This window comes from Antedon mediterranea, chromosome 9 (assembly GCF_964355755.1).
Source record: "Antedon mediterranea chromosome 9, ecAntMedi1.1, whole genome shotgun sequence".
Taxonomy (NCBI): Eukaryota; Metazoa; Echinodermata; class Crinoidea; order Comatulida; family Antedonidae; genus Antedon; species Antedon mediterranea.
This window is the reverse complement of record NC_092678.1, coordinates 2804304-2829417: the sequence shown is the minus strand read 5'-3', so window position 1 is coordinate 2829417 and position 25114 is coordinate 2804304. Positions and strand designations below refer to the sequence as shown.

Genomic DNA, 25114 nt, shown 5'->3' with positions numbered 1-25114 from the left:
ATCCAGGAAGCAGCAAGGAAACAACTCGTCAGACAGTAGGTGTAAAGGTAGACTGTTGTCAAAAGGGATACATTACGCCACTATATTCTTAGTTTAATCGAGAAAAAAATCTCTTTTATAGAGAATTCATTACTAAAAGTAGTATCTAAATTGAACTCTCTGTTTTGTGGACAATCTTAAAACAACTCATCAGACAGCTAAGTGTAAAGGAATACATGCCAGAATATTCTTAGTTATCATTTAAAAAAAACATCTCTTTATACAAATACTGAACTGAATATTAAGTGATATCGCTCTTTTTTGTGGACAATATGTGGTAAGGAAACAAAGAAAAAGAAGATATCGCGTGATTACTATCATCAAAATGATTCATTGAGTTCTTGGATATCGCAAAGTTATATTCTAGTTTGTATAGTTTAATTTTGACCAGATAATTCAACCATGGAGGTATCAAAAAATGATCCAATACGGTATTTTTCATGATTATAAAAAGTTTCAAGGCCGGATGAGGTATGTACCAAAAATCAAACTAATAGTAGGTACGATATTTTTTTTTTAGGATGGCTATTGATTTTCTGTGAGTGTCATCATGGGGACAGGTGCTTCTAAAGAAGATGACCGATGGGATGGTCTACACCGGCCAAAGCCTGGTCATCAATTAACCAGACCAGGTAAAAATTTTAAATGAATAATCGTTTTTAAAAGTAAAATAATAACATTAGTTTAAACAATTTTATGTACCAAAGGGACAACTAAGTAGTAAAAGTTGACTTGAATTTAAACAGTCTTTTCTGTATTTTTGTAGAACCAGGTAGCGTGGTTCATGTCCAGTTAACTAAGGACGGATTCACTCCTGACGACCTAATTATAACAAGTGGACAGGTAAGAATGGTGATTTAAGCAGTTGCTTAAAAGGAGGAAAATATAACTGTTTTGTATGCTTTTCAGATGGTAAATTATTTCAGAATATGCATTATTATGAATATAATATTTATTTTCAACCGATTAGAAAAGAGCCAATAAAACAGTTTCACAAATGTCCAACAAGTATAATAATATTTTATAAGAATTGATCAAATACCAAATACTAGCAATTTAAATTGTCTTCAAACATCATAAAACAACAATATCCAAAGCTTTGTAATAATTAGGTTTTGAAATAAGATATAGTATATTTTATTACATTATTGATTGTTGGAGTTTGTAACATTGTGATAACTTCATTAAGATGCCATTATGATATTTAATAAAAAGAACAGCATCAAAGGTTGTCATAGTGACACACCTGTTTCTCAATTTGACAAACAAAAATTGTTTTTAAAATGAACGTGTGTTTATAATTGTCAATTTATTACAAATGTTTTTTATTCTATATTAATTCTCAATGGAATAAAATGCGATATATATTCCAAGGCAAATTACTGATTAACATGTTCAATGTGTATGTTATATGACCAACAATAGATAGATCTCAAAAGAGATACAAAAAACAATCTAAATTAAACAATATAAAAAATAGCCAAGTTTTCAGGAAGAGTTCAAGAAGTAGCAGTTTCTATTTTTGTTGAAATTGAATATCAGAAGTATAATAATTTGTGATTTAATAGGTTGTTTCCATTTCGTGGGCATGCGGTACAAGTCAAAATGTTAAACAAGTAAGAATTTGAATTTTTATTTTGAAATCAGTAAAAACAATTAGAAATGCAGATCACAGTTCAATTTATACTTTATGCAAATCCGTCTATTATTATTATTCCTATTATTTTATTTATTTTTTTTAAATACATAATTCATAAGTAATATGTAGGCCTATTGTAAATTTAAATTAATGTAATATTTCTAACATTATGTCATCAGGTTGTTCTTGACAACCAGTTAGTCTTAGAGGTCATTGGAGGGTATGATTCTGGTGAACCGACCTTTGAAGGTCAATACGATATTGAATTCAACTTAGAAGGCGATTTTCGATTTTTTAGGTAGGTACACTAAAAACCTGTAGCAGTTTGTACGATTTTACCTTAGAGTAACTTTTTCAAGGAAAAATATACAAATTTTATCTACCTAACTACCTTCGATCTGCCATGGTGAAATGGGTCTAAAAAATGATATTTCTTAAATAGATTCAAAGGGTGGAGTGGAGGGGGAAGAGGAACCACTGATGGATTAAAAAAATGTACCCATGAAATAAAATTTTTGACAAATATGGATGTTTACTAACTTTTGGAATTCATTGTTAGCCCCCTCTATGTAAATATTAGCTTTGTAGGGTGTATATTTACAAAAAGATTATTCATGATTAAAATCAACAAATAAATCACAATCACTGACAATATCTGATTTTGCTTTCAATCAAAAACCAATTAGTCATTGGTTAATCTATATAACTAGAATTATTTTATGGTGGTTTTATCATGAGATGTACAATTACGGTTAAAGTCCTAAAACTAAAAAATTGATTGTAATGTATTAGAAATTAAAAAATATGCATGCAACCTTTTCCACACAATGTATGAATATTGTAAAGCAACATTGTAATTTATTTTGACGTCATTATACTAGTATTTATTAATATTATTATTATTATGTTTTTAGTGCTGGCATAGGAACGGGAAAATTTCTAAATATTACAGTCTATTCTCAATTAATAATACAAGCCGAGGTAATATATATTTATTTAGTTTGTAAATTAAAAATAATGACAGTAATGATAAATAGATAATTATCAAACATTGTTAGTATTTGATTTTATGACATTTTTAGTCATAATTAGACATATTTAATAATCAAATTATTAATTTGTTCTGTTGCCAGGTAACAGATGAAGGGTTTAAAGACAATGCCTGGCAGATATTTCAAGGTAACACCATCAAATGGATTTGGTCTGGATGTGGGAGTCTACGCAGCATCAATGAGGTACAACTTTGTGCCAGACACACAGGTGTTCTTACCACAAAATCTAGGTAACAATTTTGTTGAAATTTATTCCAAGTATAGTCATTCAGGTTGCTTTTAATAAATATAACATATTGGCGGTTTTTATTCTTGTAGTGGTGTGGAGCCTTCAAAGACAGGAAGTTTTAAAAAGAAATTTGAGTAAGTCGAAATTGGATTTAAATTTAACATAAGGAAATTAGGTTTGAGGTAAATCTTTACTTCATTGTAAGGCTGTATGGCGCAGTGTGTTGGACGTTGGACAATGGCTACAAGCACTCACTTGATAAACCCAGGGGCCCTGGAGTTTATGGGGCCCATGAGCAGTGCCCAGAGAAAAAAACAGGCAATAATATATGCGTTACACCACTGACGTTGGAATACTAATCGGGAGTTTAAGTCCAACACTCGTCGCATTCCTTGTATCCTTAGACAAGACACTTTACTTACGTTTGCCTCTCTCCACCCAGATGTACAATTGGGTACAAAGGTCAAACACCTGCGCTTACAGTACCTTAAAATAAATGCTCTTTGTTTGTTCTTTTTAAAAGATGACTGTAACTTTTATTTTTGTTGTAGATCTCCTGGAATGTTCTATTTTCAAACAGTGGGAAAGACAGGAGGGCAATTACAGTTATGCATCGTTCAAGTAAAAGAGATACAAAGAGAACACAAGGTTGATGTTACAGATATACGCTTCAATCCACGCATTCTGACTATAGAAGAAGGTGATAAGGTCTGGTGGGAATGGAGTAGACTTAAGGTATGTTGAGGGCTAAACTCTAAGGCCTAAGGTACTCGAGTGAATCAACATGGACCTTTATTTCCATATTTATAAAGTAGTAAAATTACATTAGGAAAGTCCATTAAACTATTACCCTTTGTTTAGACACAAACACAAGACTAAATTATGCATTAGACCATAGAGATCTCTATGATTAGACCTTCACCCTAAATTGAACTGTCTTGAAACAAATAGACATAATACTATACAGAAAAATGGTACAGTGTACAATGATGTGCATCAATGGCCTGAGCTTGTAAACTAAAAGCTACAATTTAATTGGATAAACTATTTATGTTACAGTGCAAGAAACAACATCAAATTATACAAGTACAGTCGGCCTCATTGACAGGAAGCGAGAACTTGAGTTCGGTTAGAGGTGGATTTATTTCAGAAGGTCCCAGGTAAATACTATACGAAGGATGGAGTTGAATCGAAAGACTATTTTCATGAGTTAGATAGGATGCATACACTCTATGTTTAGATTTTTAACCATCTTATAAAGAGTTTATGTTAGAGCACACAGTAGTAGGGAATGGGTATGAAATTCGGGGAATCTTAGAGATTAGCCATAAGGCTCAAAACAGTTTTCCTTCTTTTAATTAAAAGATAATTTTTTTATCAGTCGTTCTGGAATGCTGTGTCATGTGTTCAAGTCTAGAGGTGTTTATTACTATGGCGATCAAACTATCGATGGTTTGAATAAAAACTTTGGAATTATCCTTGTAAAACCAAAACAGACCGTGCATCCGATTGAGGTATCAGCAGAAGGATTCTACCCTGGTAGGTGAAATCAAACTGTATTATATTTTAAAGGTCTCATACCAATCATCTGCCTTCTGCAGTTATCATACCAATATGGTTAGAATGGAAGATCTAAATTGAATCATTGGTTGTTTTTTTTTTTTGCATTTTCAGAATTGCAAACAATTTGTTCTGGGGATCGTATTCAATGGGAATGGAATGTCGATACAGTCATTAATACATTCTCAATTATGTTGGTAAGTAATATACATAAAATGTATATCTTATCTAAACATACAAATTAATGATAATGAGCTTTTCAATTTATTCTTACTTACGTTTTTTTCACAGATTGATAGTTGTGTGGCAGGTGATGGAAAGAGTGGTTCTGAAGTTGACTGCAACAGTAAGTCATTCTAATAAATCTAGATGTCAAAAACTATATTACATATTAAGGTATCAAACCTAGAAAGAAACTAGAAGGGCACTGAGGTAGCACAAACCTGCACCTAGACATATGAAAGTCAAATCATGTATTCCCATACAGCTATGAAACCATCCTTTTAAATCTTAAGAAAATCAGGCAATAACTTTTTGAGTAATCCTACTAACCAACAAATATAGACAGAAACACACCTGATTGACCTCATAACCTTTCGCCATTTTGCCGGGTGTAACTATAATAAAGATTGTGCCAAATGATGTCAAAATCATGAGACCATTATATATCAATGTCCATCTAGTGACATTGCTTTTATCTGAAGATAGTGACACAAGTCTTGCCTACTCACATTCCACAATGCCAATAAATAATTTTTTTCTAGACAAATGTCAATATCTGGATCATACTGCTGAATCTCTTGTAACATGTTTTGGGGTCACCAGTGTGCAGTTTAACACTACAGGAGTATTTCAGTATCGAATATCAGACTCAACGATGAGTGTTGGTAGCTGCTCTATCATTGTCCAACCAGGTTCGCAGGTATGGACTTTATAATATTTAATAAATTCAAATATAAGCCATATTAAGGTAAACTGGAGACTCGTCTTGTCAGGAAAAAACGACCTAACAACTATGCTTGATCCTATCTCAAGATGACTAGTCTTGCTGGGATTCAATTCAGACAGCACCGACGAGCCAAGACTTTTCGTCAGGCCTCGTTGTACGATGTTGTCTGTGTTGGCCTTTAGTCAACAGTAGTTCAATCCTAGCAAACAGCAAATCTGATGATTCGGTTTTATGATCTTGTTTGCAGGACCATTTTATCAAAGTGACTGAAACCGGATTACAACCAAAAACGCAAACTGTACATGTTGGTGACAGAATGTGGTGGTCGTGGGAAGGATCTAAGATAGAGCATAACATTATTCAGGTATAAAATATAAAAATAATTTCCTTGGTTTATAAATGAAAGATTCCGAAACGAGCAGTTGCTATTACTTTATTGACAAACTATTGAACAAATAGTTCCAAAGCTAATTTCATGAAGGGAACTATAGTGAATATTGCCACACAAAAGAAACCTAAAAAACACAATGGATAATGTTGTCAATTTATACTTTATAGATAAAGTTAATTCAATGCTTTTTGTAGGTGACCAGTAGTGGACATCCTATTGCTGATGGCTTCTGCAGTGGACAACCACACTCTTATGCAGGAGCTTATCTATATGAAGTTGTCAATACAGGAGAGTTTTTCTACAAAAGGTTAAACATACTTTTAAAACTTTTAAAAGACCACTACATAATAATTGCGATGTAAAAGGAAATTGATGAAAATAAACATAACATTTAAAAATTTGGTTATTTAGTTCTGGAATTCAAGATATGTTTGGGTCATTTGTGGTGAAGACACAGGCCAAGGTAAAATTACAAACTTTATCATTATCTTCATCATTATCCCAAGGTCAAATATAACCCCACAAATGTAAACTTAAGTGAGACACAACGGTCAACTGCCTGTAAAGCGCCAGATAGATATCATGGACGGGTAAAATAAATTTTGTGTTATTTACAGGTTCATGAGGTGTCCATAGCTAACAATGTGATTCTGCCAGATCCCGTTCTAGTAGATGTCAATGATTGCGTTGCTTGGTTATGGTCACAGATGAGTAAGCATGGGGTCACAAAGGTCAACAATACACATGAAATACACAATCTTAAGATGTATACAGAAGACATTCTTCTGCCAAGGTAATCATAATACAGGTCAATATTTATAGCATTTTTAAAGTTTATCTGGATATCTTGTGGTAATAATAATTTGATATTTTTTTAGGAGGTGCATTGCTAAGCGTTTTACACAATCAGGACTCTACCATTACTACAGCAGGGCATTTTCTACTAAAGGGGACAAATTCATGGTAAATATTATATTTATCTTCCTATTTTTTTATTAGGTAGTCATGTTTAGCCTAAAAGGAGATGTAACTATTAATTGTAATATTTTTTCTTATAGGATGAAGACATTAGTTGCAGCATCTTAAGTTCTGTTGTCGTTAGCAACAACCCAGAATATGTCTTAGTGAATGTCACAAAGAAAGGTTTCAAGCCCGCAAGGGTCACAATTCAAAAGGTATGTATTGAGGTTGAACTCTGTTGGCGTCACATGAGTATGAATGGAGTGGTACAATGTTGTATCACAAGATACAAGATAGAAGAAACTTTATTTGTCTTCGTAAAAAACAAAGAAATGTCGGTTGTCGGCAAATCCGATTAAAAAGATACACACACATAAACGGACTAAAAAATGGCAAAAAGTGTAAAAGTATAAACACCTTGAATAAATAAAATGGCATATCTACAAAAAATAAAGAACACATACTAACAACCTGAACATTTACTAAATATGATAGGCGAAAAAAAAGTATTTTGGAGCCTATAGTAGAAAATGTAATATAGTTTTATTTCACTGATATTCACTTCATATCCTTTCTCCAGGGTCAGTCAATCATGTGGACATGGAATGATGATCAAGAACATCACAACATCATATATGTGAATTCAGCAGATCATTCAGAACCGTATGAGCCCGTTGTAGGAACAGATGCTTTTGCGAGCAGCGACAAAGACAAATCTTTCTTACAGAAGTTTCAAAATTATGGAAAATATCATATCACATCTGTCGGAGCACCAGGATGCATTTTTATTGTCAATGTTATTAATGATGGTACTGAAATTTATTTGAACAATTGTAGTTTGAAAAATGTTTATAGTATTAGACCAACGAAGAAGAATATTGGGAACTTTAAGACTGAAAATTTCCCCAAAACCAGACACTCTGAAAACCAGAAATTCTCCCTAAACCAGACTTCTTAAACCCCAAAATGTTTTTAATTAGTTTTTACTATTAAAAGCATTCAAGATTTAATCAGGATTTCTTGAAAACTAGACATATTAGTCCAGGTCAAAGTTGTATTGTCCGGACCATGACTGTACATGGCCTTATACCAGGAACAAACTATTGTCACACCAGGAAATAGAATTTACAAAAGCCTTTTAAATTTTGGTTTTCTTACAGATAATTATGTCAGTACCCCAATGATTACATCAGAATGCAATGGAGGGATCGTGAAACAATGGCACAAGGTTTTACTAAAGAGTCCAACAGAAGATGCGACTATTCTCTATACGTTGGATGGATCTGTTCCTGAATTGCATAGTGCTACCACAAGGGTAGGTCTATCTAATTGGAGACTCATATGGGACCTTAGGGGTAGAATTGTTATCAACTGTTTTTAAAGGGAAATACAAAAAATACTATTAAGAGATATCCAGGAATACAAAATGCCAAACCTGTGTTTTTATAAAAGCTGCACACTCAACCCTACACAGTAAGTTCATCCCACAGATTGTAGCCCTTATTCAAATTACATTATTTTATGCACTTTAAGCAATATATTATATAATCATTTTGTAGATATATAAGGATGAGCAAGCTATCTGTCTAAAGCGGCCTGGATTAGTTGTTGTGAGAGCACTAGCTGTTGGATTTGATTCGCTGAACAGCAGTATTTTTACCTCAAAGTAAGTCCTATAAAAAAAAAGGTCTCATACCTCATTGTCTTCTGGTATCTTTCCAGATACAAGATTCCTTCTTCCTGGAGTAGACTTGCTCTTGTTCTTGGTTGGTCATCATTCTATTCTACAAAGAGTCCCAAAATTGAAAATATTAAACATTGTGAACCACAATAGGCATGATATGTATGAGCATCTTGTGTATATGTTTGTCTTGTCAACAGGATTGCCACCTTTGAGAAGGATAATGAAGGAATTCACTTGTGGTTACCTTTGGCAATTTGCCTAAAATGAGAGTAAAAAAAAAAGATCAAATTATTCAGTTTTAGTTCAATTCTATTTCATTTTCTATCACCAGCCGATTTTGGGTACTTAAAACAGACAAAGACGACAGTTATGATGAAGAAGATACTTTTTCTATAGCAACAGAGGACTTCGAAGAAGATGAATTGGGACCAGTAAGTTATGTTTAACAGAACCCAGATTTCCAAAATGTCCTTCATTATAGCGCAGTAATAATGGGTCTTTATCTGACCATTTTATTTCAAAGGGAGGAAAGACCTTCTGATGGACACCACTAATACAGCAGACTATCCCTGTGAAGTTAATGTCTAACGAGTTTATTTCTTTTTAGACAAACAGATGGCAGTGGTGGAATTGTGTGCCAGAGATTAAGGGCTGGATCATAGAGCCTGGTGCGGTACAAGTTACGTGGGAAACTCTTGCTAGTGAGGACGCAATGCAGCTACAAAAGTATCAGGTATGAAATTATTTGTAACAAATCAAATGTATTGAAAAAGAAATGAGTTTATGACCTGTGAAATCTTACCTGTGTCTTTTTGTTGTGAATGAAAATCCAATCTGAATAGAAGATTATATCTACTTGTGTTTCTTGAACAATGGCAGAAAGTTAACTCTATTGTTGTAGTTATGCTTTGTTTGTTACCATTGTTTACATTGATTAGTGGAGAGGTGATCAATCACAGTTTCTGGAATTACGTCAACGTACATCTACTGCAAAGTCATTGCTTCTTGTCTGTTCCAATCCTTTGTGTCTGTCATTGGTTCCATTGCTCCTCATCTGTCTGTAAAAAGGTTTGTAATTAAACATTTATTCCTATTCATATTTATTTTGGCTATTTTCCCTTCTGTAGGTGTTTATTGATGGGGTATGTTTCAGGAATTTCATACCAGTAACATGTACAAGTGTTGTCGTATCAGGGTTACCAGGGGGTGAGTCACACGTTGTATCCGTTGTGGCTGTTCCATCAGAAAGGACCTTCCTCCCTCTGGAATCAAATAAGCTGGTGAGTTGATATTTTAATACAGGTAGAAATAATAAAAGATTCGGTTTTTGGTTTCAATTTGTAAAGTCCATTATTATAATTATTGCATTAGTAGTATCATAATATATCAAGCTATTTATGAATTTAATTAAAAAATTCTTTACTTCTTTATTCCAGATTTAATTAATGTTGTAAACTAATGTATTACCAACTCATAAATTGCCATTAAACATTATCACCAACTGATCTAAGTGATATGCAATTAGATGACCTTACACTAATAGCTAATGATGCACATTAACTACACTACATGCAATAACCTTGATATAAATGTTGACCAATAGACACATTCATTCTTTATTTTGTTTACAGTTAGTAAAACGTCAAGTGACGAGCACATTTGGTGGGCCATTGGTGTCGTGTTTAATCGCTGAAAATGACCATTCATTCTACTTAAGTTGGCCAACATTGGACAATCGATCGTGTGCTGTTTTTTATACCATATATGCCAATGGAAAGCAATGCGGACACAAGGTAAATGTATATTTTGCTATATGAAATACACTATTTCTTTGCTGTTTGAACAAATGTATCTTTCCTACTTACTGTAATATGTGCATATAGTGTAGAATACATTACAACTTATTTGCATTTTTGCATTTTAATATCTAGACCCCATTTTATCTATCAACAAATCAAAGTAACTTCAATTAAAAGCCTCTTTATGACACTTATGTTATTGTTTTTTTTAGGTCTTTTAGTCTTAAGCTATAATCTAACTACCTATTTGTATTTATCTGTGAAACAGAAAATATAATAAATTCTGAATACGTACCGTGATCATTTCAGGTACAGCCAAAGAATGAAAGCAGACAATGTAAAGTTTTAATTGAAGACTGTGAACTGAACACTGAATATAACTTCTACATTCAGGCCAAAGCTGAAGGTGAGAAAATAACATTAACAAATTAATAGTAGTATGGAAGGCACAATGTGAAAAAAAAACTGATTCTAAAGAAGCTTTAAAAATGCAACAATGTCCATCATTGAATTGAATATCTTTGGGACACAATTGTGTTTTATAATTTTGCATTATAGTATAAAATACTGTATTTTTAATTTTTTGCATTGTAGTATGAAATATTTTATTTTAGGGTCAAGCGAAGCATTGAAATCAAACCCATTAGAATTGACCTTACCCCTGGACACAAGCGCTTTCGTACCTCCAGCTGGAAATACCCTGGTAGAGCTCCCTTTCATACAAGTTGCTGAAGCAAAACAGAAAACTCATTGTAAGTATATTAAACATTGTAAGTATAATAAACATATTCTTATTAAGCAAGCATAGTAGAGTATCTATGAATCAAATTAGAATATCTTATAAATAATATTCTATGGTTAATACATAATGTATATATTATACATTTTTGTTACATTTGTTTAGAATAATTCTTTAGTAATCTATTACAACTTTTTCTACTAGGTTTAAGTAAGGAGCTCCTTCCGACAGTTGATACATCAATGGAACATTCCAAATTATTGGATAATTTTGGAAAGCCATTATTTGACGACGCCCAAGGAAGGCAAGTACAACTTAATTTGCATAAACTCATATTCATATTCATATTCATTTATTATCCAGTAAAAAAAAAACAAAAACAATACAAAAAGCATAAATTACATAGAACAACAACAAGCAGAGAAAAAGCGCAGAACATTATCCTGACGGATTGTCAAAAAGCAAAAAATATCGCTATAAAAGACTCTCCTGATAGTGCTGGTGGCAAAATAACATTAACAAGAATAAACATTTAACAACCCGGTAACATAGAATTTATATAAAACAGAATAAAAATTGCAATCATTATAAATAAACATGTCTGTGATATATACTATGAATATCATATAAATATGAATATTCATTTATATTACATGATACAATACTCATTCTATGAATATTTGTTTTTTCATCAAGATTATTCATGTTTCTTTTACAGAAATCTGACATTTGATGTAAAGCGTGAAGAGGTAAACATTAATTCTGCATGTTATGAAAGTCAGTATGAATATAGGGACACATTTAGCATGTTAGAGAAACCTGAAGATGATGAGGATAATGGAGATGTTCTCATTGAAAGAGATAATGTTGAAAATGATGTAAACGATGACAGATCATCAGATTTGACAGATGCCAATCCAACTCAGCAATCCAATCAAATTGAAAACTCAAAAACCATACTGGTTTCAAAATTGGTTCAACATGAGCAAGATATAAATAATGAGTTATCTCACCCTGTGCATGACCTCTCCCAGATTCCTTTGCATGACCCTATGTTGCATGAACAAACCTGTAATGTACTGGTAAAAAAAGACAACAGGGAAATTAAAGATAATAATAGTAATACCAAAGATGAAATAAATGAAACAAACAATGGGAATGCTTTAAATAATAATGAATTATCAAATGGGAAAAAAGAAGACAATATTTTAAGTTTAAGTAAAGAAATGAATGATAATGAAATGTTCAGAGGAGAGGAGATGGATAAAGATTTTGAAAACAAACCTAGAGATACTTCAGACAGACAACATTGTGTCAGAGATGAAGGTGTGAGTAACGTTGAAATAAGTGGCAACACCCTTAAAGAAAATGCAGACCACACTGAGATTACAACTTCCTCCTCTGATAGCGATACAGATAGCAGTGACTCTTCTTTAAGTTCATCTTCTGATGTCAACAGTGAAAGTATGGTGACGGAAAGTGATGATAAAGCCAATTTGATTTTAAATGGTGAAAGTAGTGAGCCTGAAAATAAGGTAGATGATCAAAATTAGAAATTTAATACTAGTAATACAGTTTGTAAATTTAGAAATGGAAACAGATACAACAATTCTACCTATACAGTACGCATGAATTTAAACAACAGGTACTTGAATTCGTCTCTTGTATATTGGCATGCATTTTTTTATGTTATTTTCTTGTATGGTTTTTCCTATTTTAAGTCAACATTTCCTTTACCCCTTCACATCTACAAGTTGCACCAAATATTTGAGATTGATATAATAACAAATTTCAATCAATGATAAAGTAAGTATAACCTTTGACCATCTCTCTTGTTACTTTAGGCCAATGTGGTACTTCCAACCCCAGTGGTAGTTGTCAGAACTAATGCAAAAGACAGCAGTATTAGCTTACAATGGCAGTGTGCAAGAGTGATCAGTGCCACATACACATTCTCACACTACATGGTTCATGTTGAAGGAATGACGTTCTCTGGTGACATCCAAAGCCATGGCAGGTATAACTCTTTGTGTTCTTTTTTCCACTATTATCTTTTTCTCATACAGGCTTGCTTTGTTAAAGATCTGAATAAGAGAGAGTAAAAGTAACAGAATTTGTTTATATTGTAGATGTGAAGTGATGGATGATGCTGGCAATGAATGTATTAGACACAGTTGGAATGCAGACTTAGCCAATGCTATCACTATTAAACAACTGATGGACAACAGTGTATACAGGTACTGTCTACGCAATTGATTAAAAGGCTGCTATAAACCATGACACATACTAGCCCTACTGCCCATACAATTAATGAAAAGGCCACGAACAAGCCTACAAATGATGCGCTTATACACCTCACCTAAAAACAAATCATGTTTTAATCCATTTGTTTTCCAGAGCTTTTGTTACTGCCAGCTTCTCTCACTCAGACCCTAAAAGAGGAACTCTCCAGACAGTGTCAGAGATCCATCAGTGCTTAACAGGAGGTCGTGCCCAGGCACCTGCTATGGTTGTAAAAAGTCTTGGTGTTCAAGAAGTTGTACTGGTTTGGAAGCCAGGGATTTGCCATCAATCTATTGAGATCATAGGGTACCAGTTCTATAAGAATGGAAAAAGGAAAGGATCGATCATTGCGATTGGTACAATAGAAAAATGCATCTCAAATATCAAACCTGGTAAGTATTAATAATTACTAATTAATAATTTCTCCAAAACCTAAAGAATACTGCAGAAAAATCCCTGGTACATGTAAAAACATCAAAACTTAGTACTTAAATTGCTCTAACACTAACTTTGTTATTTATATGTTGGATAGGCACAACTCATAGATACCAAATCCAGTCAATTACCGACGATGGTAGAAACAGCGACCTTTCTGATCACATCAGAATTACATGTCCAATGAAACCCAATCCACCAAACCTCATGGTGGAGTCATCTAGTGAAGCTTATACTGCACAAATCAGCTGGTCGAAGGCGAAAGGATCAAAGGGCAAAGTCATCTCATCATACTGGTTAGAAAGTGTTTATATAGAATTCTTTACCTTGTACAAATTGGTCCAACAATTGATGTTTTTTAAGTACACAGACAGTTGGAACCTGAAGAAATATAAATCAGGTTATGTTTATAAATAAAAGACAAAAGTATAATACTTAGGCCCTATTCAACGCTATGAGAAACACGATATTGCGATAGGATTCTAATATTATCCATAAATACATGTAACAATTGAGGCATATGGCTTCAATATACATAGATTAGTTTGTTATTTTATCATTAAGTGAATTTTTAATTCTGTTTGTTAGTGTTTATGTGAATGGTAAACTTCATGGTGATGTCACAGTTGATGTTGAACATTCCAAGGCTACACAGATCAGATATAAACTAAACAATCTTAAACCAGGCGAGTACTATGAAGTGACAGCTAAGGTAAATGGCACAATTTTCGTTCAATTATACAATTACACTCAAGATTCATGAAAATGTTTCGATTAGTAATATGTAAAACAGGAATTGAATATAGAATCATTCATTGTATGTTTAACCTGTGTTAAGCAATATTTGACAGACTTCGAATAGACTAAACCATTTGGTGTCCTCTTGCGTTTTAGACATATGCAGGATGGCGGACAATGAAACCCTCTTCTGATGTACTGTGTGGAATAATGAGTGACGAGTCATCACCTCTTACTGTCTGCTGTCCAGCTGTTCCAGCATCACCAACTCCACGCCTGGCAGGCATGCATGGTACAGGGATCGACATTACATGGGATGCAGTTCAACCTTTTGCAGATGCTGCCATTTCTGTAAATAACAGTCCTAAAATACAGTTTTTAATTCAACTTTTACCTAAAACTGGTAAATTAGTTATATGTTTCTTTGATCCTATATTCAGGGATATCTGTTACTAAAAGATGGCAAACCAGTGTTACCCATAATGGACCCAAACACCCAACACCACACACTCTCAGGCCTGGTACTTGGCACCAGTGTCACCCTGCAGATTGTAGCCCTAACTGATCATCCTGTGGGAAGACTCAAGTGGAATGGTGAGAAGATTGGCCATGATTACATGGAAGGTAAATTATATATTATACTAGGTGACCGCTTCAGTAAAAGTGACAGTGCCTGTGTGTGTACTAGTACACTGGTTGGTAACTCCCTACTGGTCTTGAACGATGTACTAGGTTCTGTAAAGTGTACACCGGACCTACGGTTTATAGTCCTGGTCCGAGACGACTTTGAAACCTTGCTGATGTTATGGCTACGTAAATACGGTTTAACTGTTTTAACCGCACGACCACTCATTTGCTGATCATCAGTGTCGCAGTGTTTAAAGTGTTTGTTATTGTATAGTTGTTATATAGTTCTCTTACTTTCTTTGAATCATCAACCAACATTGAAATTGCCTTTAATTCTTTTTTTGAATTTTAGAACCTGGTAACCGATATTTTGAAGCAGAAAAATACTCTGCATGTCGACCAGGGTCAAAGTTGAGAGTAGAGTATACAGGACTAGTGCAGCCTCCAACAAATGTACAATGCCTTAATGTCACTTCACAGTCTGCCTACATCACCTGGGAACAAAGTAAAATATTGTTTATTGGTTATTTCACAATATTTCTTTTCATATATAATTCTAAGGAACCATAAAAATGTAATTCTAATTGCATTACAGATAATGATACCTCTATTCATTATATATCAGCCGATCAACATCAGGTGACATGGTGGGCAACCGAGAACAAGGACAGAGGTGTCCAGAGCCAAATAACACATGGTAAATACCTCTTTTCTTGTCTAAACTCAAGCAGTTTATAATATACTTTATACTTTCTAATATATTTCTTTTTCTTATAAAGACAATTGCCTAAAATTATGTTTATTGGAACCGGATACAAATTACACTATTGTAGTAGAAGCAAGGAAACAAGATAACTATACTGCAACAAGAAAAGGTAAAACTCTGTCACATCATTACCATATTTGAGCATATCACCACCATATTTGAGCACATCACAATGTTTTGGTCAAACTCGTTTGATAGTGTAGACATAGTGTAGAGAGCAAACAAAAAGGAAGTGGAGTTGTCAATGGCATACTATTAACACACTAAGTGAGATATAAAACAAGTCTCATTTTTATTTCTGTTTGACTATTATAAAGGTGACAGAAACAGCTACACATTCATACTGTCTGGCCAATCAGAGCAAGTTCATATTCTGACAAGCAAGCCACCAGAAGCACCTCCACATATCAAACTGATCTCAACAACGTGCAGCTCAATTGAACTAGCCTGGACAAAACCAATAAGCAATGGAACGCAAATTTTAGGTTAGTAAATAGGGGCTTATGATTTGTGATGCTCTATGACATACGTATATTATTGTTCAATGGTCACTGCCTAGAAATGGTCACTGCCTAGACATGGTCACTGCCTAGACATGGTCACTGCCTAGACATGGTCACTGCCTAGACATGGTCACTGCCTAGACATGGTCACTGCCTAGACATGGTCACTGCCTAGACATTGTCGCTGCCTAGACATATAATCTGCCAAAACTGTTCCAAGGAGGAAGAGGAGGAGCCACATCCCAAATGTTCCTAAGTCCCCTATCAATGGGAATAAATAGAAATATATAATTAAAAATAAAGTAAAGTAATGGTTTTTTGTTTCCAAAAAGGCAATAAAATACAGACGAGAACGCTTCAGTTATGCTATAATCATCTTTAATCATTTTTAAAGAAATTAAACATTTAATTTGTATAGGACAGAGAATGTATGTGGTGACAGAAGATGATGATTACTGCATCACAGAAAGTCACCTAGATCTATCTCCAGATTCTGAATCTGCTGTCATTCCTGGTCTCATGGAAAATACTACATACAAATTAATTCTAGTTGTTGTAACAAAAGAGTATTTTGATGCTGTACACGAGAAAGACAAGCCAGAATCTGCAAGATCACTGCCAGAGGAATGGGTGGAAATACCAGAAGATTCTCCTTGGTTGCCATTTGTATCAGTTACTGCTAAAACTGCAGGGACGGAACCACCAAACAACCTTCGTTGTGTAAAGTACTCCGAGAGTTCTGTGACTCTTGCTTGGGATGCACCACAATATGGCAGTGACCGCCTTCTGAAATATGTAGTACGTTGGATGGTTTTCAGTAATAAGAAAAAACAAACTCAATCGTGTGAAGGAACCTTAGAAATATTTACTGAAGAAACGGTAGCAGATGTAAAACTTTTTCCAGGAAGGACTTACAGTATGGCAGTGGAAGCTCATTTGTCAGACTTCTACCAAGCATCAAACGATGGAGACTCAACTGATGGTTATATCACATGTCTTAGTTCTGACATGATTCAGGTCAGGATACCAACACCAGTTGAACCACCCACACTATATTTAAAAGAGTTCACGACATCTTCTCTGGAGCTGCATTGGCAAAAACCTGTTTTATTCACAGCTCTCAAATCATCCGGTACGTTTTGCATTATCATTTGTACATAATAACATTTTCTTTTATGTAAATTCTTATATCAAACAATGAAATAAAATTACCTAGAATAATAGGAGCTTCTTTTCTTCTTAGACAAATCTTGTCAGTTGTGTATTCATCGCAACCTTGTTTGTTATCGGCTGATAGTGAATGGCGAGCACCACAGCAACATTGAACCCAGTGCTCTGTCATGTCCTCTCCACAACCTCACTGCTGGCAAACTCTACAGGTTTCAGATTGCAGTGATTACTAGTAACACAGGAGGTAGCAACAAGCAGTCATTTGATAGAGATGATCAAGATGAATCCTTGTCACGTCCTCTTGAGGTTACTCTTCCAAAGTACGAGTCAGGAAACCTGTTGACAGTGATGGCTTCTTTTGAATCAAACAATCTAAATGGAGATAAGTAAGCATCCAAATTAAAAATATCATTATTTCAGTCGATGTCCAAATAAAAACAAAGGCCTAATTATCTGGGTCAATGGACAGCTATCAGACAAATTATTTTATGATTTGTTTTTGTAGAAAACAAGAATTTCCTGAACTGATTGTAACCTGGTCTGTAGCAGATTGTGGAACAGCAGAAGAGCAAGGCATTGTGGGATACAACCTGAACTGGATGAGTACAGCTGATGGTAAAGAGCATACTGCTACTGTGGCACCAGATGTATTGTCTTACAATATTCCAGTACATTACCAAAGGTCAGTAAAGCTTGGTCTACACTATCAAACTTTATGTTAAACAAGGCCATATAAAATCGTGGGTGCAAATTTGAGTTAGTGTTTACCGACCAACCAACCAACCAACATAGTGAGCTATAGAGTCGTGTTTGCACGCGACTAAAAATGTGATGTGCCCATATATGGACATGATGATGTCATACCACTACCATATTGGGGCACATCACATTTTTTTTGTCAACCTAGTTTGATAGAGTAGACAAAGCTTTAAGTATCAAGTGAGAATCCATTATAATGAATTTAAAACCGCACTGAGACTTTGGTATAAATGCGCTATATTAAATGAGAGTACATGGACATTGATTTTCGACAATCATTTTCTTTTAGATGTGTGTATGATGTGACGGTCAACATACTGAAAGAAGAAGATATGTGGCAAGATCTGAACACCCCTAGTATCGAATGGATTATTCCTGGATCACCAGATCCACCAATCATTGGATGTTCTAGCATAACTCCATATGAGTTCATCCTAGAATGGGGAACTCCAAGACTGTTTGGTGGAGTTGGGATTCGGGGCTACAAAGTATACATGAATGATAAGCCTATTGGTAATGACCTAAGTGTTAGCCATCATAGGGCAGTTCTACCATGCAGACCAAACAGGTAAATTTATATTAGTGAAATTAGTGATTTCCGTACACTATGCGATTGCTAAAAAGGACATACAGTAAAGGTGATTAAAATTCACACAATACTATGGGCCTATTTCTAAATTAATTGTGCGAAATATAATAAAATCTTTGCTTGTTAGAACATACCATGTGAGTCTTGCGGCATTGACAGCAGATCCCAGCTCCTACCAAGACTCCCTTTTATCAGAAGAATTACAACTGAGATCTCCAGGTAATATTCCTGAATGTACAAATACTGACAGTAAGAATACAGCAAGTCCAACTCATTCAAACTCTACATCAATCCCAGAGGATGTGTTCATTAATGTTTCCAAAGTTACGGATTCCACAATCTCTATAAGATGGAGTCGGCCTTCATTTGAAGGTAAGTGTTATAAATTCTAACAAACATTTATACCAAACACAGTAAAAATACAAAAATAACTTATTCGAAATCACAAGATTGTACATAAATGATACACTTTAAATTTCAGGTGATGAAAATATTAAAAGAGTCAAAATTCAGTGGAGCAGTGTTCTAAAACCAAAGGTAATATTCTGTAATAATCTTATGGTTAGAAGGAGTAAGAAGAAGAGAAGTAATTAGTTTATTTTAAAGTACAATTTCTAGATAATTACTTGAAGTATGTTAACTACATTACCTTTTCTACTTTAGGAAATTGAAGCGCTGCTGAAGCCAATTGCCAGTCAGTACACCATCAGAAACTGTTCTTCTGGTGCAGCCCACTTTGTCACCATTTTCATGCTAGATTCTAATGACCAGGTCATCAACAGGTCAAAACAAATTAGCATACATACTGCCGCTCCAATACAGACACCAACACTCAGCATTCAGTAAGTGTACTTTTTTCATCTTGCTACCTACTCACCTCATCATAAAAGTCAACAAGAAACTTCCTTCTTGATCTTCTTTCACATGCAATAGATTTCCTTCATATTTATATATAATAATCTGTATGGTGTAAACAAAATAAACATTTTAAATTTCTCAATTTTTTTCCTATTTTAGAAGTTGTGATTTTCATCAGTGTACTTTAAAATGGGATAAGCCAAAGGTTTTTGGCGATACCTTACTCACAAGTTATAGGTTAAAGGTCAATGGAAGTGACCTTAAGAATCTTCTTCCACAAGAAACAATGTTTGTGTTTACACAAGGAAGAATGTGTAGAAAATATTCATTTTCAATACAGGTAAAAATTATTACTTGCAGTGTTTGTTCAGAGAGAAACAAAAGGAACAAAAATAGGAAGAAATGTTATCTCCAAGAACAATGGAACAGTTACAATTTATATGGCTTCTTTTTATAATATAGGCTTTGTGTAATGTGAGGTACTTAAACAGTGAGATTTCGGAAAAAGTAGAGATCGAATGGCCTGGTGCTCTTCCACCAACCATCAACCGAGTACCAACAACCAAGGCTGCATCCATCAAGATACAATGGACTGAACCAACACTAACTGGGGGAGCTAAAGTGGCACATTATAGGGTAAGATGCCAGCTCTTTCGACTGGAGAATAACTTTAAGCATGGTAACAGCTTGCTACAGAAACTGGAGTTTTAGATTGTGTGTACTTGTAATAAATTTTGTTACGTTGAAATATCAAACAGCAATATAATTTTTAAATTTTACAATGTGCTTTCTTTTCTAGGCTGTCTTAGTTGATGAATCAGCGTGCCAGAACAAAGTGCAAAGACGTGCTGCCACCATCATGTCACCAGTCATCGACCCAGAAACATTCACTGCCGAGTTCTATGATCTATTGATAACATCAACATACAAGGTATCTCTTGAAGTCCATCTAGAAAGTCTTGAGAGACCAGTACGCACAAGGTCCATTGCAACTAAAGTAGCTAAGAAACCCTCGAAACCTATAGTCTGCTACGTGGTTCGTGGGGTGTCAGAACGACAGACATTGGAAAAAGATGCATGTGAACTCATTAACAAGCGGGACAAGTAAGTTTGAATGTTTATATTAAAGGCTAGACTATTAAAAAACAATTGAAATGGTACCTATAAATCAAGAACAAAATATTACCTTTGTGATATCATTATTTGACAGATTATTACAGCAGCTAATTGTGTTTCATAGCAGTCAGGGTCTACGTCATGCAGCAGCGAGCACACAGACTGACCTTCAGGTTAGACCAATTACAATCAAAGACTTTCTCTAACTTACTTTCCGAAACTAAGACATTAAAAATGAATAGTTTTAATATTCAATCAAAGCATACTAACACATACAACTTTATCCACAGCTTTCAGATGTCTTGGGTTCCTTGGGAGAGGTCGAAGGTTATTTAAAACAGTGCTTAGAGGCTTTACATGCTTTCACAGGTATGTAGGGATTTATGTTTTAATTGAATTCAATTTTTAAAACTTTTAAAGTTAAAAAACAAAACATAATAAACTTACTTTACATATTTATTGTTGTACTGTGACAGGAGCAGTAGAAGTAATGCTTACTTGGGAACAGGTGAGAGATGATGGTGATGCAGTTGTCACTGGATACAAAGTCTATGTGAATGGCAAACAAAATGGCTTCCAAGTCCATGAACATGTTAATGAAATGGTGCTTAAGGTAACTAGAACATTTACAGCTTCATTATCAGTCAATTTAGTACTATTGATCCTAGAAAGAAGATATTTGAAATTAAATACTTTGAATTGATATTGTTATCAACATCAAATCAAGGAAACAGAAATGACGGTAAAACCTAGTGATGTGAAAACATTTCTTTTATTGTTATTTGTATATATGCCTTGTTTTAAAAACAGAAGATTCCGGTTGGAGTGGCCTTTTCTCATTCTCACAGATTTCATCATCTTCACATTTATAAATTCATAATAATTTCAAGTTTATTAATTTTTAGAGTTTTTCTATGCCTGCACATTTATATACATTTCATAATAATCTTGTTTATAGTTGAGTGCTTACCATCCAAACAACAAGATTACTGTGGTAGCAACAACGAATCATGCTGTAGGAGACAGTGAACCCTCTGATGTCATCATTGTCAACACATCTCCTTTCAAACCCTTTTCTAGTTATTGTTTTCACTCTATTCATTCAAAGGAAACAAGGTATAAATAGAATAATTATTTAAATACAACTTTTAGAATTTCACTGGGTTTTAGTAGTTTTTGTAACTAGTAACTTGTGTTATAAAATAATTATTCTACTGTGTTAGTCTACAGAATTTTAAAGAAAGACACACCATAGTTAATTCAAAAGATATTATAATCATCTTTATAAAATAAAAATAATAAATAATTCTTACTTATTCTAAATGTCTTTCCAAGGTTTCCAAGAGTTGGTAGCTGTGCATATATTGACAGTCTTATGAGAGAAATCAGCCCGAATAATTTCAACAACATCACTGCGTTGCATCAAGGCTTCAAAAGGCGCAAGATCCCGCCAGCATCTGTTAGCGTGGTTGACGTATTTGATGGCTCATGGCATTTATTGATTCCAACTAAAATAACCAATAGGAATCCAACCGTCATCCTTTTCTGGACAAAATGGTAACAATTGTTTGTTAGAAAGGGATCAAGTCACATTATTCTATGGCACTTGCAGTGTGTTTACTGCAGTAACATTATTATTATTATAGCAATAATGACTGTAAATGTATAAACTGCAATAAACAGTGTGTATTATATCAAAAGAAGCCATTGACATTGCATATATTAATAATCAGTACAGTGCAATGATGACTGTTTTAAGCAATTATCCATCCATATTACAGTATCTAAATATTTGTCTGCAAGATTATTTTACCTTACCTTTACTTACTCGTTACAGGTGCCTGGCTAGCTCAAAGATTTTGACATTTTTCGTGGCATATGCAAAGAAGAAAGCTTCAATGGTAAAACATTTTATTGGCCAATAAACTGAAAAAAAAAAATTATAAAGTTGATTAAAAAGTGACATGTGTAACCGAACAGATTTATTTTAAGTGCACACAAAAAACAAAAAAAATATTAATTAGCTTAGTTAAAACCAGGAGTGTGAATTACTTACTGCTGTTTGCTTGTTAGAGCTTCAATTAGACTTCAATTTAGACCTAATAAAAAAAAATTCAATGGTATTTTTATATCTTCTCTTTAGGTGTCATGTATAGCTTGTTGTTGTGCAAGCAACGAGTCCACAGGTATTCACCGTCATTCTTTGATGCAAGTCATTGTGGGTAATAATTGGCGGGACGATAAAACAATACGACACTGCTGCTGCTGTCATACAAAACATGCGGGGTTAAACCCAAGACGACAAACATCTTCGGTTTCCAAGATCTTACTAGGTTTGTAATCGTTTTAACAGTTTTGTTTCAATATAAATGTCTTATCTATATAATGTAAATTATATATTTACATAATTATACAGGTGATAGTAATTTAGATCTACCTAACTTGATTACCTTGAAGTAGAGATACATGAAGCCGCGGCTTGTGTGCCTCATAAAACTTTCTCGAAAACTTGTCTAACATATGGAGTGAATTCTCAGTGTGTGTGGATCATCGGACATACAATTTTCATTCTACTTTATTGGTTTATGGTTTTTGGTTGTAGAGATTAAAAAATATTTGTTCTGTTTCACACAGCCTCAAGTGGTAAAGGTCGTCGTCACAGTACAGTCAGTCTAGACATGACACGCAGTTCACACAATGACAAGATTTCAGTTCCAGAGTTATTTGGAGTGATAGGAGTTCCAACACTAGTTATATTACATCCTGATGGTATGGACACTACCTGAACAATATTTATAGTATAAAACAAAACATAAATAATAGAACAATTAAACTAGTTTGACAAAAAATGTGTGATATGCCCAAATATAAATAGGGTAGTGATATGATGTCACAAAGTTTGATAGTGTAGACAGAAATTTACATCTGAGGTAGTTATGTAGTCTTCACAGGCATTATCTAGGACTCTCCATAAACCAACTGTTACTTCAGAGCTGTTTTCAGACGCTTCTGAATGTTGCTAATACACAATTTTATGAATTTATTTCATAGGTCATGTAGCCTGGCAAGGTAGATTCGCAGCTCATGATTTGACCTCATTTGAGACGTTGCTTGATGGCATATTAGAGAATCTCACAGAGACAAAGAGTGGCCAACCAAAGCAGACTAAGAATGAGCAGAGTTTAGCACTGTCCTCACTCAGTAAGTTACAAATATTGTTAAGCTTTGATACTCACCAAAAGGAAACATCTCTCTCTCCACTCTATTCCAATAATCCCCATTTTAATCTTTCTGTCCTCCTCTTGCTCTTGGGTAATCTTCAGAATACTTGTACCGAGCCTCTGCACATGTCCAAATCATCTTGACCATTACTGTAGACAAAGTATTGGGAGTAAAGGTGAAAATTAGTTTAGATAATAGTCTATGTTTTGACCAAACTGAAAAAAATGTTATTCTTGAAATTATTATCACTTTTCAGGTTCAAGTTCTTTCCAGACTATCACAATACCATCGACGCCACCATCACCAGAACGATCCTCCTCTTTGATTATACATGAACGCAATCTACGCTGGTTAGAAAGGCCCAAGACTAGTAGACAGCGACAACCTACAACAGAGAGTAAAGCTGACAAGAAAATAAGCATAAATAACCGGCCGTACACTTCTGCCAGGTCTAAGCCCCCAAGGTCACAGGCTAGGCCAAAGTCATCACTAACAATATAGATTGAACCTTATAGACATGGTCCTAAATGGATAATTTAAAAGTATTTTCAAATCAACTTTAACTTTAAATATTTCATAAAATAAATCCATTTTATTAAACTAATTTCATGAATATCAAAATTAGTGCAATATAGTTTTTAATATATTTATTTTAACAAACTGATATGATTGCTGGGTACTATTATTTTGTACCCAGTTTAATACTTTTTTTTTTACAACTTTTTTGTGACAACCATACCCAATGTGTGATATGTAATATTAAAGTTTCTTTATGTAAAAAATTATTTTGAAATTGTTATAATAACAAACATAAAATAGAAAGTATGTATGTATTGAATTGACGTGTAATGGTGCTACACATCGACCCAAAAAACAATATCATATTCGCTTGAATACTCTCTTGAATTTGTGCTTAAAATATTTTTGTGTTTGCTAAAAACTAATACCTACATCATACATAAAAAAATCATACATCACAAATATTTATGTGGTGGTATTTTAGATAA

At 34.0% G+C, this 25114-nt stretch overlaps 1 protein-coding gene across 1 annotated transcript; it reads left to right on the top strand.

Annotated features, from left to right (window-relative positions):
* The first annotated feature begins 589 nt into the window (after positions 1 to 589).
* On the top strand, positions 590 to 25071 carry LOC140059353 (uncharacterized). The gene is made up of 61 exons (XM_072105242.1): positions 590 to 671; positions 806 to 882; positions 1858 to 1976; positions 2593 to 2659; positions 2812 to 2960; positions 3049 to 3093; positions 3511 to 3694; positions 4019 to 4119; positions 4341 to 4498; positions 4634 to 4716; positions 4811 to 4865; positions 5284 to 5441; positions 5716 to 5832; positions 6054 to 6166; positions 6271 to 6322; positions 6477 to 6652; positions 6738 to 6822; positions 6918 to 7034; positions 7400 to 7628; positions 7980 to 8134; positions 8379 to 8485; positions 8835 to 8934; positions 9111 to 9236; positions 9631 to 9783; positions 10135 to 10296; positions 10612 to 10708; positions 10917 to 11054; positions 11246 to 11567; positions 11760 to 12095; positions 12291 to 12576; positions 12886 to 13058; positions 13171 to 13278; positions 13439 to 13716; positions 13857 to 14055; positions 14348 to 14471; positions 14654 to 14848; positions 14938 to 15121; positions 15477 to 15629; positions 15720 to 15821; positions 15904 to 15999; positions 16208 to 16375; positions 16812 to 17525; positions 17637 to 17949; positions 18069 to 18245; positions 18612 to 18890; positions 19039 to 19283; positions 19393 to 19448; positions 19575 to 19753; positions 19929 to 20109; positions 20232 to 20405; positions 20569 to 20873; positions 20980 to 21058; positions 21176 to 21254; positions 21362 to 21498; positions 21844 to 22001; positions 22221 to 22442; positions 22723 to 22786; positions 23029 to 23218; positions 23520 to 23654; positions 23937 to 24086; positions 24364 to 25071. The coding sequence occupies exons 1-61, from the start codon at positions 590 to 592 to the stop codon at positions 24606 to 24608; spliced, it is 10011 nt and encodes a 3336-aa protein (XP_071961343.1). The 3' UTR covers positions 24609 to 25071.
* The last annotated feature ends 43 nt before the right edge of the window (positions 25072 to 25114 follow it).

Excerpts from the sequence above, each read along its gene's own strand:
- LOC140059353 (XM_072105242.1), top strand. The coding sequence starts at position 590 with ATGGGGACAGGTGCTTCTAAAGAAGATGACCGATGGGATGGTCTACAC. Across the intron at positions 12,096-12,290 it reads ATTCCTTTGCATGACCCTAT|AGGAGAGGAGATGGATAAAG; the intron begins GTTGCATGAACA and ends TGAAATGTTCAG. Across the intron at positions 19,284-19,392 it reads GAGTCGGCCTTCATTTGAAG|GTGATGAAAATATTAAAAGA; the intron begins GTAAGTGTTATA and ends TTTAAATTTCAG.